This window comes from Coturnix japonica, chromosome 11 (genome assembly GCF_054131305.1).
Source record: "Coturnix japonica strain WE chromosome 11, WE-NBRP24, whole genome shotgun sequence".
NCBI classification, from domain to species: domain Eukaryota; kingdom Metazoa; phylum Chordata; class Aves; order Galliformes; family Phasianidae; genus Coturnix; species Coturnix japonica.
Window position 1 is genome coordinate 12,546,491 of NC_140673.1, and position 15,811 is coordinate 12,562,301.

General features: G+C 37.7%; 1 protein-coding gene across 2 annotated transcripts in view; it reads left to right on the top strand.

The window, feature by feature from the left end:
* Positions 1–15,811, top strand: part of PLPPR5 (phospholipid phosphatase related 5) — a 302,682-nt gene that overhangs the window by 134,814 nt on the left and 152,057 nt on the right. For both annotated transcript variants that reach the window (XM_085511237.1, XM_015870095.3), the window contains one exon: positions 12,574–12,648. In XM_085511237.1, the coding sequence (XP_085367363.1) occupies positions 12,574–12,648 (75 nt within the window). The remainder of the gene's footprint in view (positions 1–12,573; positions 12,649–15,811) is intronic.

The following is a 15,811-nucleotide window of genomic DNA, read 5'->3' on the forward strand; positions in this document are numbered from 1 at the left end:
TGGGATGTGCACACCTGTGGTCATTCTTGCATAGCTTTCTGCTTGACTGGAAAAGAGCTCTAGCTCCTTCAGTGAAAATCTGTAGCCTTATGGTAGAAATCTCCATTATACCTTGTGTTTCTACTCAGACTTACAGCAGACTTTCAAAAATTTTGAGCAATGTATTTTAACAGTTTGAGGATAAAATGTGAGAGCCAGAACAGAACTGGCTTTAGGGGAGATAGCAGGAGGCATTGCAGTAGAGAAGAGCAAAGCAGTCTGATACATATAGATAGATAGATAGATAGATAGATAGATAGATAGATAGATAGATAGGATATATATCTCTACATATATTCTAGTTCATGTTTACAGAGTCAAGTTAGAGCTCTGGAAATACAGAAGGTGCAATTGTATAAAAGTCATACATGAAATTCTAAAAGGATGTGAACTGTCCTCTGGGAAATTACAGAAGCAGATAAGCAGCTAGAGCAAGAAAGTCTGGCAGGAGTCAATTCTTCCTTCAGTTATCTTGTAGACACTTTAAAGTGCGCTATTTGTATAAATAAGATGTTCAGGGCACCTTAACTAGCACTTTGCTAGCTATTAAGTCTGGATGGCACCAGTGTTAGCTGCTTCAAAGGCCATTTGAAGAAAAGATATAACATCTCAAATTATGTCACCAAATACTTTAAATTATGCACAAAAATATACCAAGTGATATTCTCAAAGATGCAAACCTGTTTAAAAAGAATAGCAGATTTATTTTTCTGTACATTATGCCAAGATTCCAATTTATTTTTTTCTTAAGTGAAAGGAAGAGATCTCTAGTCTTGTCTCTTTCTGAAAGAACTGGGAACTGCAAAGGTAAATCCTTACCATGAAACATAAAGTGATATTCCAGAATCTTTCAGATACCACAACTGAAGTTATCCTTAAAAATGTGTCAGATAGTCACTGCCTGTTCTATTATTACTACTCCTGCCTATCTTGAAAAACATCTACTCACAATACATTCTTTATGGGGGGGGGGAAATGCAGGAAGATGTTTACTACTCACACTTTTCAGGAAAGTTAGCTAGACCCCTGGTAGAAATATAATCATGGCAAAGGCTAAACTATGGAAATAGATCATGGCTATATCTGTAGTCTAAAAAAAACTTTTAAAGATCATTTTTCAATAGAATGTGTGCTAAATTATGAACAGTGTGTTTAATTGTGTGAAAGTCAATTTGATTTGCCTTCCCCTTCTCCTGCACATTTGTTCTTCCAGGGCATGCTAAAGCTGTCAGTGGTTTATTCAGATGAATATAGGTCATTGCACATTTTCAAGCGCTCTGTTGTCCCGGTGGTCTCTATTTGCTACCCTAAATTCTCTTAAAAACATTTGCAGCTAATTTTTTTTTTTTTTTCTTGGAAACGTGGACACGCTTATCTAAGGCAATACTTTTTTTTTTTCTTCTTTTTTTCCTTAGCTCATTGTTACTAATTTTGAGTTAACAGCGTCCTTACAGCAGTGAATCATTCACTATCTGTCTGGACAGTAGCAAATACATTCGGAGCACTACTGAAACTTTTATGACTATTACTAACCATGCAACTTCTTCACAAACTAACAGAGCCACATGATACTGACATTCATTATCATAAAGAAACTCACCTAGTCCATTAGCAAGGTGCTTTCTGACAGCACTTAACAGGTCTCAACCAGTTGAAATGTATTTGATCTAAATGCCTGAAAATCTATTGATTGCAGAAGAAAACCATACAATTCTTCTGAAAGAAAAAGAGGTGTTATAATAACATAAGATGTTCTAGTATGAATGCTTTAACTTTCTTTTGATCTGTCTTAGATTATTTGACAGTAGTAGTAGGCGAAAGAATCTATTTTTGATAGCAGGAGAGCCTTTAATTTCACATGTACTGAATAAGCTTCCTGTAGGAAAAGATTGTGTAATGTGGTAAATATGCAGCAATCTTTTAGCAAAGAAAAACTTGAACAGTGTTGAAGAAATAAAATACTGACTGGTATTTGATAGAAAGAGGTTTTTCCTGTGTTATATTTCATGGAGGGGAAAAAAAAAAGGATAACCAGTCTAAATAGTAGGTTAGCGTTACTCTGCCTAATAATTTAGACTTTATTTTCATCCACTTTGAGTTATACATGTACTCCAGGCTTGTCCCTTTAAACTGAACAGCCAGTTCATACAGAGTCCCAAAAAAGGTAACTAACTGTACAGAAATGTAGTGTCCTAGAAGTAGCAATGACTGACACTGTAATATCCAGGCAGTTTTATGATTCTCAAATCTTGTTTTCTGTAAGAATATGAAGTGGAAGGTCTGCTTACTACTATCACAGAAAGTCCTCTGATTCTTTATCTGCAGAAGAATTATTGAATGAAAGCTCATTGAACACTACATTCTCCTGTCCATGCTCCAAAGGACAATCAGGCAGTAAGTAACAGGGCTGTAAATGTTCTTATTCTTGTTCTGTTAAAAAAGCACATTTCAAGTTTCTGTGTCAGCCTCCAAGCACAGACATAGATTTAAAACACAAGGCCATCTAGTCTGTCTCTGGTTTCTGACTGTGACCATTAAAAGATGCTTAACAGAAAAGCAGGAGAAATAGAGAGTATACTTCAGTGATTCAGGTGCCCTAAATTTAGTGATTTATAATCTGAAAGTTCAGCTGGATCATCACATTGAAAAGCTGATTGCATCCTCAGTTCATGAGTCTAAATACCTCCAGGGGCCTTTTCATAGCTTCAGCTTCCACAAGAATCTGAAACTCTCAAAAGCTTTATGAAACAATACATTCATTTTCCACCAGCGATTCATTTCTTAGCCCTGTGATAGCAAGAGAAGAAAAGGCCAGACTGTACCTCTCAAGCTGAAAACTGGAAGTATGCCTTCATTGAAGAGCAGGTAGTCCTATATTTTCTTGACGTAAGAACACTTAAATGGACATTTTTAGGAACTGATTTTTGGAACAAAGATCCAACCAGACAGTTGAGGTAATCGCATACTTTTGACACTACTCAGTAGGACTTCTTTTACACTGATTTTGATCCAGATATTTTCTCCTTCTGTAGCTCTTCTAATTTCTATATAGACTGTCACATTTTTTCTATGAAATTATATCTTGCTGTACTTAGGTTTTTATCTCTTTCCTGGCGAGTGGATTCTTTTAGGTGCTAGTATTCTAGTCACATCTGCTGTTTCAAGATACTTCTCCTGTAGAGGTTCCTTCACTTAACACATTCAAATTTCATGCATTGCTTACTGTCTTTTCTTATAAAAAAAAAAAAAAAAACAACTTTTTTTTTCTGGGAAGTTGTATTTTTTTTTAGCCACGTCATTCACTCATGAGATTGTTTTCTTTAATATTGATCTTTTTTTCTTCTTACTGTCACTTCTTTGAAAAAGTCCCCTCTTCAGAAAAAGTCCTCTTTTATGTGGCCTAAGAACATAAAACCTTCATTCTAAGACCTGAGGCATCTAGCAGTTATATTTAATCTTTTATTTTATAAATGTTCTTCCTCTTGGGGCTGGAAGAATTCCATTAAAGAACAGGTAAACTAGTCTTTCCCAGCTGACAGAGGCATCTGGGATCCTTTTCTTGCTGTAATTTTTCAGTGGAATTTTTCAACATAAAGTAGGATTAGTGGATTCTCCTGTTCTTGTATGAATTTTATGTTTATTTTTTACTTTGAAACAACATGTATTCTTCTGTCACACTACATATCTTTCTTTCATCCAGATCATCTCTGATTACTTGCTTATTGACTCCTTACTAAGAATATCTAATCATGTACATCTGTTTTTCATTTTGTAAGTGCACTTCTTCACTTTTCCTTTAGCTGTTGTTACTTCAAACACTATTCTTGTCCTTTTCTGATCTCTGTCCTAATCTTCTTTTTTCAAATGATTTGTCTCATGATCCAGTTGTGCTTATTTGCATTGTTTCTTCCTCTTTTCTTACAGAGCTAGCTACTCTTCCACTCAGTGTCTTCCTGTTTCTTCTCATTCTTCCTTTACACTGCCCTTTCAATTGGCTGTCCTTTTTTTCCTTCCTTGTCTTCATGGCACTTCACTTTTCTTTTTTTGGGGTCACTTTGTGTTTTAGATCCTTGTTTTCTCCAGGGATCTACAGTTCTTGAATTTTCCATGCTGTATTTTATTTTATTCTCTGTCATGTCCTTAGATCCCCTTTATAAACTTGATTCCATGTACCCATGGCAACAGTCGCTTTAGATTCTGTAACCAAAGCAAGCACTGAATTAATTCCTCAGTGCTTTTCTTGTTTATCAAGTCACATACAAATAGGGAAGCTGAATTTTCATATCTTATGACTCTCCTCTATAACCGAGCCCTTTCTCTAAGACCTGTGTTAAGACCTCTGAAGGAACAACTTAGTGGTTATATTTCATTTTAAAATTTCTGTTATTGTTAGATTTTTACCAATTCTTTCACAAAAAGGAGTTATTTACTAATTGTTTCTGAGGAGAAGATCAGAGTTGCTTCTTGACCGAGTTGTCTTGGAATATCCCTAATTTGATATTCCATCAGAATGTGATTTTTTTGGCCTATTCCCTGACTCTTTGTTGTAAAAGACTTTTTTTACCCCAAAGCAGTCATAAATTCTGTTTTGACCAGCATTAATTACAGTTCAGAAATGCATTTGCTGATTTACCCTCTATACTCATGTGTTTCTAAGAGTAAAATAAGACATAAATATGTTGAGTTGAACTGCATTTGGTATTTCCAAAATGCAGGTCCCAAAATTTCCAGGTCCCTGGCTTTCTGTGAAGGATTCATAGTGATGGAAAAAATTCTGGCCAATGCAATAGTGTCAGGCAAGAGAGTGTGTGCTCCTCTTACCCTACGCAGAGAAAGGTTATAGAAGGATTTCAATGTAAGTTGTATTAAGTTTAGAGTTTCTTTGTGGGAATAAAATAAACAGATATACCACTACCTTGTCAGAGGATAGGCTCCCTGGAAAGTAGATGTTGAACATGCACAGAGCTTTGATATATTCTTCCCAGAATGTTTAGAGAAGAAAGCCAGGAGTATGCAACGCTTATCTGGGATAGTGAGGGAGGAAATAGAGTAAACTGACTCTGTTAGCAGCCATCTGTTACTCCCACAGATACTGCTGCCTTGTGCATGAGTGATTAAAAACATGAAACAATGCAGCAGGTTTGCTCTGAAGGGATGGCTTTGCAAACCCTTGGCAGGTATTCCTAGGAAGATACAAACATTCCTCAGTCAATAAGAACAGCTTGCTCCAGTGAGTGTAGGAAGGCAATGGAAAGAGCTGATAGTAAGAGCTACTGAGTAGCTCATCACAATATACATTTGAATTCTGTACAAATTCAGAGCACCAGCTAACACATTTGGGTAACTAGATAGGTGTTATACATAGCATAGACAGTATCAGCTGTGGAGGCAGGAGTGGAAAACAGAAATGACTAGGTTGCTTAATAGTTAAGCAGGGATGTAGATGTATATGGAGTTTATTAATTTCATGAGAAAGATGCTAGTGTGTTTTCTCACATTAGTAATACTAGAAAGAAGCTGCTTTTCTGATTATGCAGATTGTGGAGAGGACTAGTTCTTTTAGCAGAGGACTCTCCTACAAATAAGATGCATCTTGACCATCTGTTGCCAGATGGAAGTGTTCTACTTCTGAATCACTGGCTGCAATGACATACTTAGAAAATGAATCTTTCATGGACAGATCCACAGCACAGAACTGTGATGACCTTCTTATACACGTGTTTGCTTGGTCTAAAGTTACAGTATGGCCATATATTCCTGTGAATGTTTTGTTATTTAGTAGGCACTGTATCTTGTGGTTTGCACCCATCCCTACTGAGGTACCCCAGTTGCCCAAGTATGTAATACCACTGAAAAACACAAACTCAGTGTAGAGTTACTATTTCTCTTTTATATGTGAAATCTGTGAATTTATTTGAGGAGTCTGTAGGAGTCTGCAGTGTAGGTCTATGGAGGCAAAGCTCTGGTGCTCAGGCAGGCCCAGAAGACGGTACTAGTTGGCTCAGACACCTCCCCCTACTGGTCTGCACTTCCATTTTCCTCGTTTTTCTTTCTTTTGTTCCTTAAGATATTTACTGTATGTATGTATTTATTTAATGAATGACAATTCAGAGGAAGGAAAAAAAAAAAGAGGAAAAACTATTAATAAGCTGAGAGCTTTACAGTTGTGCAGTAAAATTGTAAGTCTCCAGAATTACTCTGTTTTAATGAAGTATAAAGATGATTTTTATGCTTAAGATCTTTGAAGTTTGTATCTCTTTACACATGGCGTTATGCATAAGTTAGGTCTTACTCAGGAGTTGAGAACTGTCAGTAAATTTTATCTCTACAAAACTAATGTCAAATCTTAAATGTTGCATTTGAACTGATCTGGCTGGAAAGAAACAGAAAAACTAAATGGAATGTGAAGAAATAGTTTATAGAGATTTATAGATGATAACTTCTAGCACATTCATCTAAATGGGAAAGATGACGATCAGATTGCTGCAGTGACATAGAGACTCACACTGGTGATGTCATGTACCTCTTTGATTTGGAAAAACCACATCCTTTCCCATCTGTAATAGCATCACATTCTGTGGTCAATACAGAATTTGCTTACCTGTTCACAAGTGGAAAGTACTCAACATATTTTAAGAGAAAGACGAAGACTATAAGGTATTTCAGGGCCTATATGGGAAATTATTCCAGATAGTTACATTATAGCTATTTCTGAGAGTGTCTCCCTGCAGATTCCTCCAGTCAGCTGCCTGATTGTGGAAGGTGTTTTTGTATATGCTTTCTGAATGGGAAGTACATTCTACTCTTATGGTGGACAGTCATTGTTATGCTCATGTCAGCTGGGACTTCATGTCAGTGCAGGATTTTGCTCCTTCATTCCAGTAGAGGGTTGGTGTTGTTTTGTTTTTTTTTAATGCAAAACTATAGGATTAAGATTTGCCTTGATTTCAGAAATGAAGTCAGTTTATAAAATTCTTTTATTGGTTAATTCCATATTAATTTGCCTGCTTGCAAAGTAAGTACATTCTTTCATCTTCTTTACATAAAAATGACCTTGTTATTTCTGATAATGCAGCTTGTTGGACAAACTTAATTCCTATCACTACAAACATAATCCAGTGAATCCTCTTCTTCCTGATAACGCTCCTTACTATTTAAAGTCCTGTGGGAGATTTTGATTTGGTGTTTGACAGGCTTAAAAGTCCTCCTAATATTAATCTTCAAACAGCATATAATCTAAGAAGCAGAAGTCTATAGTTCCTCTCATTTTTAGCTTTTATGACTCGAGGTAATAAGATTTCCTCCCAGTGTCATTTCAACTGCTTGTTTCATAGTTTTTATTTTTTAAACTCATTCTTATAAATTTCAAGATAGTGCACCATTTAGATCTCAGTATTACTACATATGTACACTCATCAGAAGTCCAGCAGCAAAAGAAGAAACAAGATTCATTTGTGCAACATATGTAGATATCATTGGGGAAAGTGTGATGGTGATTGTTGCACTGCCTCCAATACTCAGGATGTTTTCTTCTGAATTTTATTTACTCTTGACCTAGATTTTACTGTCTCTTGGTTATCGCTGAGGGCCTGACTGATGACTTAGGGCCCTCTTTGGCTATAATTAATACATTTACGAGATGGAAAGGTATTTGGAGAAATTGGCAGAGTAATTGCTCAAGCTTCAGAGGGAAAGATCATTTGAAGTTCATGACTAAAGATTCAACAGTTGGTAGCACTTATTAATTTTCAAGTAGTCAAAGCAGTTAAGTGGTTAAGTGCCCTTTTTTTTTTTTTGCTCTCTTCAAGGCAGTTTGCAATTGTTCTTTTTTGCTCTCAGCTGATAGCAGCCTACTCTTATGTAGTTTAGATTTCATTCACTTCATACTTTGCTTTTGGATATGTGTTGAAATATTGATTTTGATTTTTGTGTTCTGTGTCCAAGTAACCCGAAACAGTAGATAATTCTCCAGCATCTAGACTGTCTGTATGAGCTGCGTTCTACATCTTTTTTGCTATGATACTCTTAGAAGATCAATAGAACTTTCCTACTAGAGAGAATTGGCTCTCATCTTTCTCTTTACTTACTCTGGCAGATCTGGAACCTAAAAGATCATTTGTAATTGTTTTGTTTTGAAATTCTTTTTTGTAAGAGAAAGATGATTTGGGAAAATGCTGTGGGTTTGGCAGACTCCTCAGTATTTACTATAGAAAAAGAAAAAAAAGAAGACTGTGTTACAGGGAAACCCAAGAGGGCTGTAGGTCTCCCTGAGATTTGCACAAGGCAGTTTCTTCTTTTTTTTTTTCTCTTTCATTTTGCTGGGTGGATGGGCAGGCGGATTGTGCCTGCAATTTTATGGAAGCTTTGCTATTGAGAATCCTGCTTTGGGTCTTGACAAATTCATTCAAGGTTTTATTATTATTTTTATTTTATTGCAAGAAATAGTCTGTCATGTAATTTGCAGTATTAATGATGAGTTTCTGAAGTATTTAAGCTGGTGCGAATTAACATAGCAGCAAAGCAAAACCACAGTTGAGCCAATTCGAAGTGAGAATTGTTGTGATTGTATAGGTGCCAACATATTACAGTTAAGCACCTTATTTTCCAAATTGCCATCATAAAGCTAATAGAATTTCTTCATTTGTTCTTCCTGTCATTTATTAATGTTTACTAATAGTGGTTTCTGGGATTAAGGTAAAACCTGATCAGCCTATATCATTATTTTTGATCTAGTAACATTCTGATTGTTATGTAAAATTCAGCTTCTCAAAACAATGAGAAATGTTGCTTTATTGTCCAAATGCACTGAATACGTGCTTATATGAAATGCTACCCAAGTGTATAAAGGTCTGCAAATTTCATCATCAGATTGTTATCTCCTTTAGCACACTCGCACCACTGTCTTGCTGCATGTCAGAATCTGGTGATGTTTCCTACCATTAAAACATTTTTAAAAGTGTGCACAAATTGTCTTTCTTCAAAAGAAGAAGACATAAGATTTATACTGACAAGTACCATTTATAAAACTGAAAATAGGTACCACAGACCAAATGCAGTACAGAAGCTGTGTTTGTGCAGCGCTTTTGTTTCATTATTGACTCCAGATACAATAAGACCCTGTCTCTTTCATTTTAAACACTTCTACAGCAAGAGCAGTTATGCAGAGCATATTATCTTCCTCCGGATGGAACAATTCTCTGAGGGTGAAAATATCCTGTTTTCATGCTATATCATTCAGAAAGTTACTGCCATATGTATATTTTTCTGGTGTTTGATCATGATATCTGCTAGTGCTGTCTTATTGAAATTACCAAATGGAAGCTTAGGGAGGGAGATATAATCTTTTGGGGGGTAGGGGGAAACAACTCTCCCAGTAAGGAGAGGAAGAGTGCAGGAAGGAAAGAATACACAACTATAATACTGGGCACTGAAAAAGACTCCCCAGGGCAGTGGTCATGGTACTAATCTGCAAGAATTCAAGAAGCATTTGGCATCACCCTCTGATATAGGGTTCAAATTTTGTGTGATCCTGTGTGGAACCAGGAGTTGGATTTGGTGATTTTTATTTATTTATTTGTTTGTTTGTTTGTTTGTTTGGGGGGGGGGAACGTGTGTCTCTTTCAACTTTTGGCGCGTGGATAACATGCTGTGGAAGCTTTCACCAGAAGAAGGACATGGGAGAAAACATTCATGCAAATAGCAACAATGGATAAAACAAGTAGTAAAGATTTGAGAAGATTTGAGGACTTCCTTTCAGAGTGGAAGATGCTTGTGAATTCATTTTGTGTAAGAAACTTAGCAGTGGCTCATAAGCAGCCTTTGTTCCAAACTGCATAGGTGCTCTTCCTCAGCCAAACTCTACTGTCCTTAGCTCCTCCTGAAAGTTTGTGCCTACAGTATTTTTTCCAAAAAAGGGAGAGTGCGCACAGATATGAGTATGAATCCCTCATGTAGCAGTGAGGCAGACTGGTGATGACACATGACAAGGTCAGGCTTGTCTGCGGACTGATCCTGTAGGCTGTGGTTAGGCATATTCCCGGATCAGCAGCTGGAGGCAGGCATGCTAATGCATACAGTGGGTTACTGCCAGAGTAATTGTTTCATAGGCTGCCTAGTAACTAGTTTCAAGAAAAGACTTGCTATTACTAAAACAGAAGGAGCTCTTTACTGAAATCTATTTATAGGGATGCTTGTAGCATTTCTTCTCACAGGTGGCTTTTTGATGCTTCATTTGGGCTTACTCATCTTCCTCCAAACTCATAGCAACAAACTGTGGAAAGGCAATTTCATATATGGTGTGCATGTGTTCTAGGCTCCAGTAAGTGTCTGCCTCCATGTTACGGAAAAAGAAGCCTTGGGGTACACCACAGGGTCTACAGTTCATCCCTGTTTTGATGCACTGGGAGCTTTAGGCATTGGCTAACATTCAGCCTCCATACATAAGTGACATGAGCAAAAGTATGTCCCTCCTTTGATGATGTGTTGAAGAAGAGAAATCTTTGGTTATCCTTATTCCTGAGGTAATAGCTGAAAAGCAGCCACCTATTGGTCTTTAATGCCTGGAGCTTGTTCTCATTTCTTCAGTGCACTATCAAACACTCAGTAAATAATAACTGCTATGTTGGTATCTCTTTAATGAACCGAGTCTATAGTCCCAATGTGCATAGCTGTGCATGCTCATCTCCATATGCAGTATTAATGCTTATATTATATAACCACATAAGTGAGTGTCAGTGAGTCCCCAAGACTCGCCAAGTGAAGATTTGAATCCAGTGGAATATGACCATGGAGTTTGGCCCTGGATACATATAAATAAATTGATTAACAGCAGAGCCATCGTCTTCAATTTGCTTAATAAGTAAGTTCAGCCTTTAACAGTTTGAGAGATTTCAAGAAGATATGCTGTGTTTTGCTTATGAAGCATTTTCTTTTTTTTTGCTTTGAGTAAACATAAATTGAACAAAGAAAGCTACTGCTGTGTTAGCACCAAAGATGGAGCTAAAAATGCCCGGAATGACAGGGTCCCAACTGATAAGTTAATAGCTCTCAGGGAGACCCCAGCTGATGCAAGCACAACTCTCACTGAGCAGTACAGTATCTCTTTCTCTACATTTTACTGACAGATGGGATGGAAGCCCAGTGTCTCGCTCCCTAGCCACATCTGTGAGAGGAGTGGGCATCTGAGCTTTGCAGCACACTGCTGGGGCTGGACTGCACGCACACAGCTGTGTGTGTTTTTCCATCATGGCTTGGAAGCATCAGCCCACATGGTTCAGCCCTGAGCCCTGTATCAAATAGACACATGCGGGTGCAGTGCAGGGTGAGGGAAGTCCAAAGGCAGAAGTTAAAAAAGAGTTGGCTGCTGTTGACTGACAAACCAGAGGAAGGAGAATCAAAGAGGAATCTGGGAGGGGCACAGAAGGGAGAAATGGGGAAGCAGGGAGGTGGTTGTGCTGTATGAGGGAGGAAGAATAAGGAAAAAGATTAAGAACTGGAAGAGAAACACAGGGAGATGGGAAGGAGAGATCATAGAAAAGAGAGAGTGATAAGATGGGAATGAGCAGTAATGGGTAACAGCTGAGAAAAACAAACAAAATGAAGCTAAATGATTCTTTTTGTATCTTTAGGAAGAGAGACAATTTCTTTTTATTTAATTTTTAAAACACCATTTTTAATCAAAGCAATTATTTTATTCATCTATTATAAGAAAGAGAGAGATCTCAAGGGGCTGCCCAGCACTTAAAAGCATGTTTTTACTTCTCAAAGATGCTAACTCTAGAGATTTTTAGTTAGTTTACTATTGGACTCATGGGCTGGCTCCTAGGAGTATCAAATTTATGATATGTGGCTTCGGCATAGCTTTATTTATTTATTTTATTTCTGCCTTTGACAACAGATTTATTTATTTTTTAAGGAACTATGAAATGTTTTGTATTTGTGATATGAAGAATAGTCTGTGGATCCTTCAGAACCAGAAATCTACTGTACTGTGATTGTAAGGCATGACTTCACAGCTTGGTAATTTACTGTAGTCCTGCATTCCCATGCTTCTGCAGAAGCCTGGTAGACTGAAAACTTTTAAGTCTTCGCTCAGTTAATGACCCTCAATGAAGTCCTGTAAGGTGAACTTTAAGAGCACACTTAAATTTCTTTGAAGTCAATGAAACATAGAAAAATTCTGCTGAAAAGAGAGAAAGGATTTGTTTGGAAATAGAAGAGGTTGAAATATGTAAGGATGTGAATCAAATAATTTTATGTGCAAATTGTTGCATAGTTACTCTTATTTAGGAGAAAATTGGCCGGAATCAGTTTAATATGATAGTCAAATCTAAGTTAAAATGAAGCTCCCTCATACCAGGAAAAAAAAAAAAGAACAACATGTGCAGTCCTTTACTCTGCTGTATTTCTCCCCATTTCTTATTTCGATATGTTTATGTTTTATTTGGGCCTATTATAGGTTTATTGTGGGCACACTGTTCTCAGTGGTGCTGGCCTCTTACAGTTTGATGTAATACAGTTTTGTTCTCTTTGCAGGTGAACATGATTACAAACAGCAGGCATTCATCTCAGAGAAACCACACTGCATTACCATTCTTCGCACTACTTGAGGTAAGACAAACTGTAGATAAACTGCTAAGTATCTGGGGTGCATTTTTGAAGGAAATGCTGTTAGCAACAACTAGTTTATATTTATCAATGTATTTATGTTCATTTCAATATGGAGTGTTATCTGTTAGTTAACGATCTCTTTTTTTGCAGTTGAGAATAAAATTTTAGTCCTCGTAACTGTTTCACTGTGCTTTCATGAGAGGCTGTGTAAACAGGGGTCTCTTACTCTGCAATTTAATTTTATGTGGATTTAATGTTCTGAAGTTCCAGAGTCCAACAGTGAAGTACCTCTGAGCTGGACTCGTATGGATATTGGTGGAAAGGACTCATTAATAGTACTTAATCAGTATGGAAGATTTCATTTGTCAGTCTTAAAGATGAGGAGCAGTAGAACGTAATGTTGCAATGGTTGTTCAAAGTCTTTCAGTCTGTAGGGAATGGGAGATTGTAGCAAAAATGCTGTCACAGCTTGAAGTAGTGATTGAGCACCTGGTGGGAAGGCAGAACCAACCCAGGGGCGCTCAGGTTCATGTGATGCCCCTGAGTGATCAGAAGGGCTGGAGCCAGGATCCACCCCTTTCCAGATCTCATTTAAGGGCTGGCAGTGGAGGTAAGGGCATTTTGCTGGAGATACCTGTGTACAAGAGGCCTTCTGAAGGTAAACAGCTTCTTTGTTTCTGTGCCTACAGCTGTTGCTTTTGAGGAAGTCCTCTCTTGCTGCTGCATAGGACTTTGCTATTCTTCCGTCACTACTGTGCTTTCACATATCTATGTGATGATGGCAGGCATAGCCCCTCACCCCAGTGGGGAATCTGATGCAAGCATTTAGATATAAGTGCATTATTCTGTAGTCGCACAAGTTCTGTGATATGAGGTAAGGAAGAGGGTGGCAAGACATCTACAACTAGTACTGGGAAGCCAGCATTGGCTACTGTGAGGTGCCCTGATCCTTCTGTAATACATTTAGAAACATCTAGTAATCAGAAAAAGGGTCAAATAAAAAACTGAAGTATAGCAACATGCCAAGGAAAAGCGAGACGCATAGACACTATGACTTAAGTTATACTCATGAAATGTTGTATGGATTTATATATTCTTTTTTTCAGCACATTTTGGAAGTAGAAGTTGCTTCCAAGTGTGTAGGAAATTGCTTCATTGCCTGGTATTATTTCTGTCACATCACTTCAGTTAATTTTGTAACTTGACAATTCATGTTCACTCTTTTCAAGTAATGTTTGCGATCCATTGTGACACAAATCACTGTGGATCCACTGGCTTTTTTTTTGCCTTTACTATGTCACACTGAGACAGCATCAGGGTGGATGATTTCTATATCAAATTTAACTGCATTAAAAGATCAAAAAACCTGATGCTATGGTACTGTTACACAGATTTATATCATGGTTTATATCACTGGGAAGACAGTACAAAACAGCTATGTCTATAAATGGAGATCAAGGTGACATTATTTCTGTTCTTGAATGTTGGAGGGAGCGCTCAGCCTTATTTATGTTCTGCCTCATCAGTTGTAGAATCTAAAGTATGGTTCTATGCCTACATCTCATAAGATATGCAGATAGAAGAGGTATGTAGTAGCAATACTTCATAATCATTTATTAGCTTGGCTACCCAGGATAGAAAAGGTGCTCCAGATGTGTATCCACTACAGTTCTTTTTTAAAGTATCTGGATAAGTGAGGTATGTAGTATTTGAGCACCGAAGACAAGGCATTTGGGTAATGAGAAGCAAGGTCTGTGAGATGTCTTGGCTTTTCTTTAGAAGTCTCATTGTATGTTCCTTACTTCTGTAGCAGAAGTTAGCCAACCCATGTGCATCAAAAACATAGTAAAACAGTGGTAGCTGGAGAGCAAAACAAGGTGTTGGGTGAGAATTCAAGTATCCACAACTGTGCAACTGAATCCGCTTTGCTTATAAAAAGGAACTGCAACCACCAGGTGGTGATTGTTCTTTGGTGGTGATTGTCTCCCTGTGGAGACCTGATGTCTGTACTGTTTATAAGACTGGACTGTCTATCAGGGAGACTGTTTGTTTGCAGAAATGTATTAAGAGCTAAGCTGGCTGCATGCAGCTTCCCAGCCTGTATTTCAAGAATTTATTTTGTGTGGGACAAAGGAAAAATTATTTTTCCTGGAAAGCTGTTAGCATTTATTTCTTAGGTATTTGAGCAGGTGTAAAGGGGATGCTGAAAATAACACAAGACTGTATGCAAGTTCTATCTTGCTTTTAACTGAAACATCTGAGGTGCTGTTGCTCTCTGTGCCACTCGTGTCTTGGCAGCACACTTCCCAGAGCTCCCCGGCAGTGACAGTGAGTTAACTCCAGCTGCCTGCTCTGCACAGTTCTGCCCCTGCTCACCTCTCTGCCTGGCCAAGCCCTGGCTGAAGTATATCTGAAGTACCTCAGTCCCAGAAGAATTGAAACTGATGGTTGGAAGCAACAGCATGGAATATTAACATTACATGTTAGTCAGGTTCTGTTTTACTCTTTGCAGAGAAACGGAACTTTTTCATGAACAAGTCTGCAGGTTAGGAGTAAAAGGAAAGATGTTGGTCAGAGTGATTAACATTAGGGGAATGCCTAGTGTGGTGTTTCTCTTGCAGTAAGTTAGAATAAGGTTTTTTACACTTGGAGTTTGCTCTCAATCATTGGCTCAACTCTGCTAAGCAATGGCATTTCAATGGATGGTAATGTACTTGTTAGAGCTAGTTTCTATTCACTTGGTCTTTACAGCAGTGCTTACTTCGTAGCAGATTTTTTTCCCCTAACTTATTTCTAACCTACTGAGAAAAATAAATAGCTAAGATGTGCAGAAACTTCCAGTAGTTTGAAAAAACAGTCCAACAGGCTTCGTTCTTCTGTTGATCTTAAGCTCTACACACTTCAAAATGTTAGCTTTTCTCTGCAGTGCAGTCTCATAAGCTACTGCTGACAACCTTTCAGAAAACATCTGTCCTCTTCAGCTCACAAATTTATTGAGAAGGTGCACCTGGGTATTCTGTCATCTTTTCCAGATACCTTCATTAGCTCTATTCAAAGAGATGAACTCTGCTTTTATTGGCTGATCCTAGTGGATGGAATTTGGAATCTCAACCTAACTACCTGAGCTGGAAGAAAAAATATACATTCTGTAAGACTCTGAAAG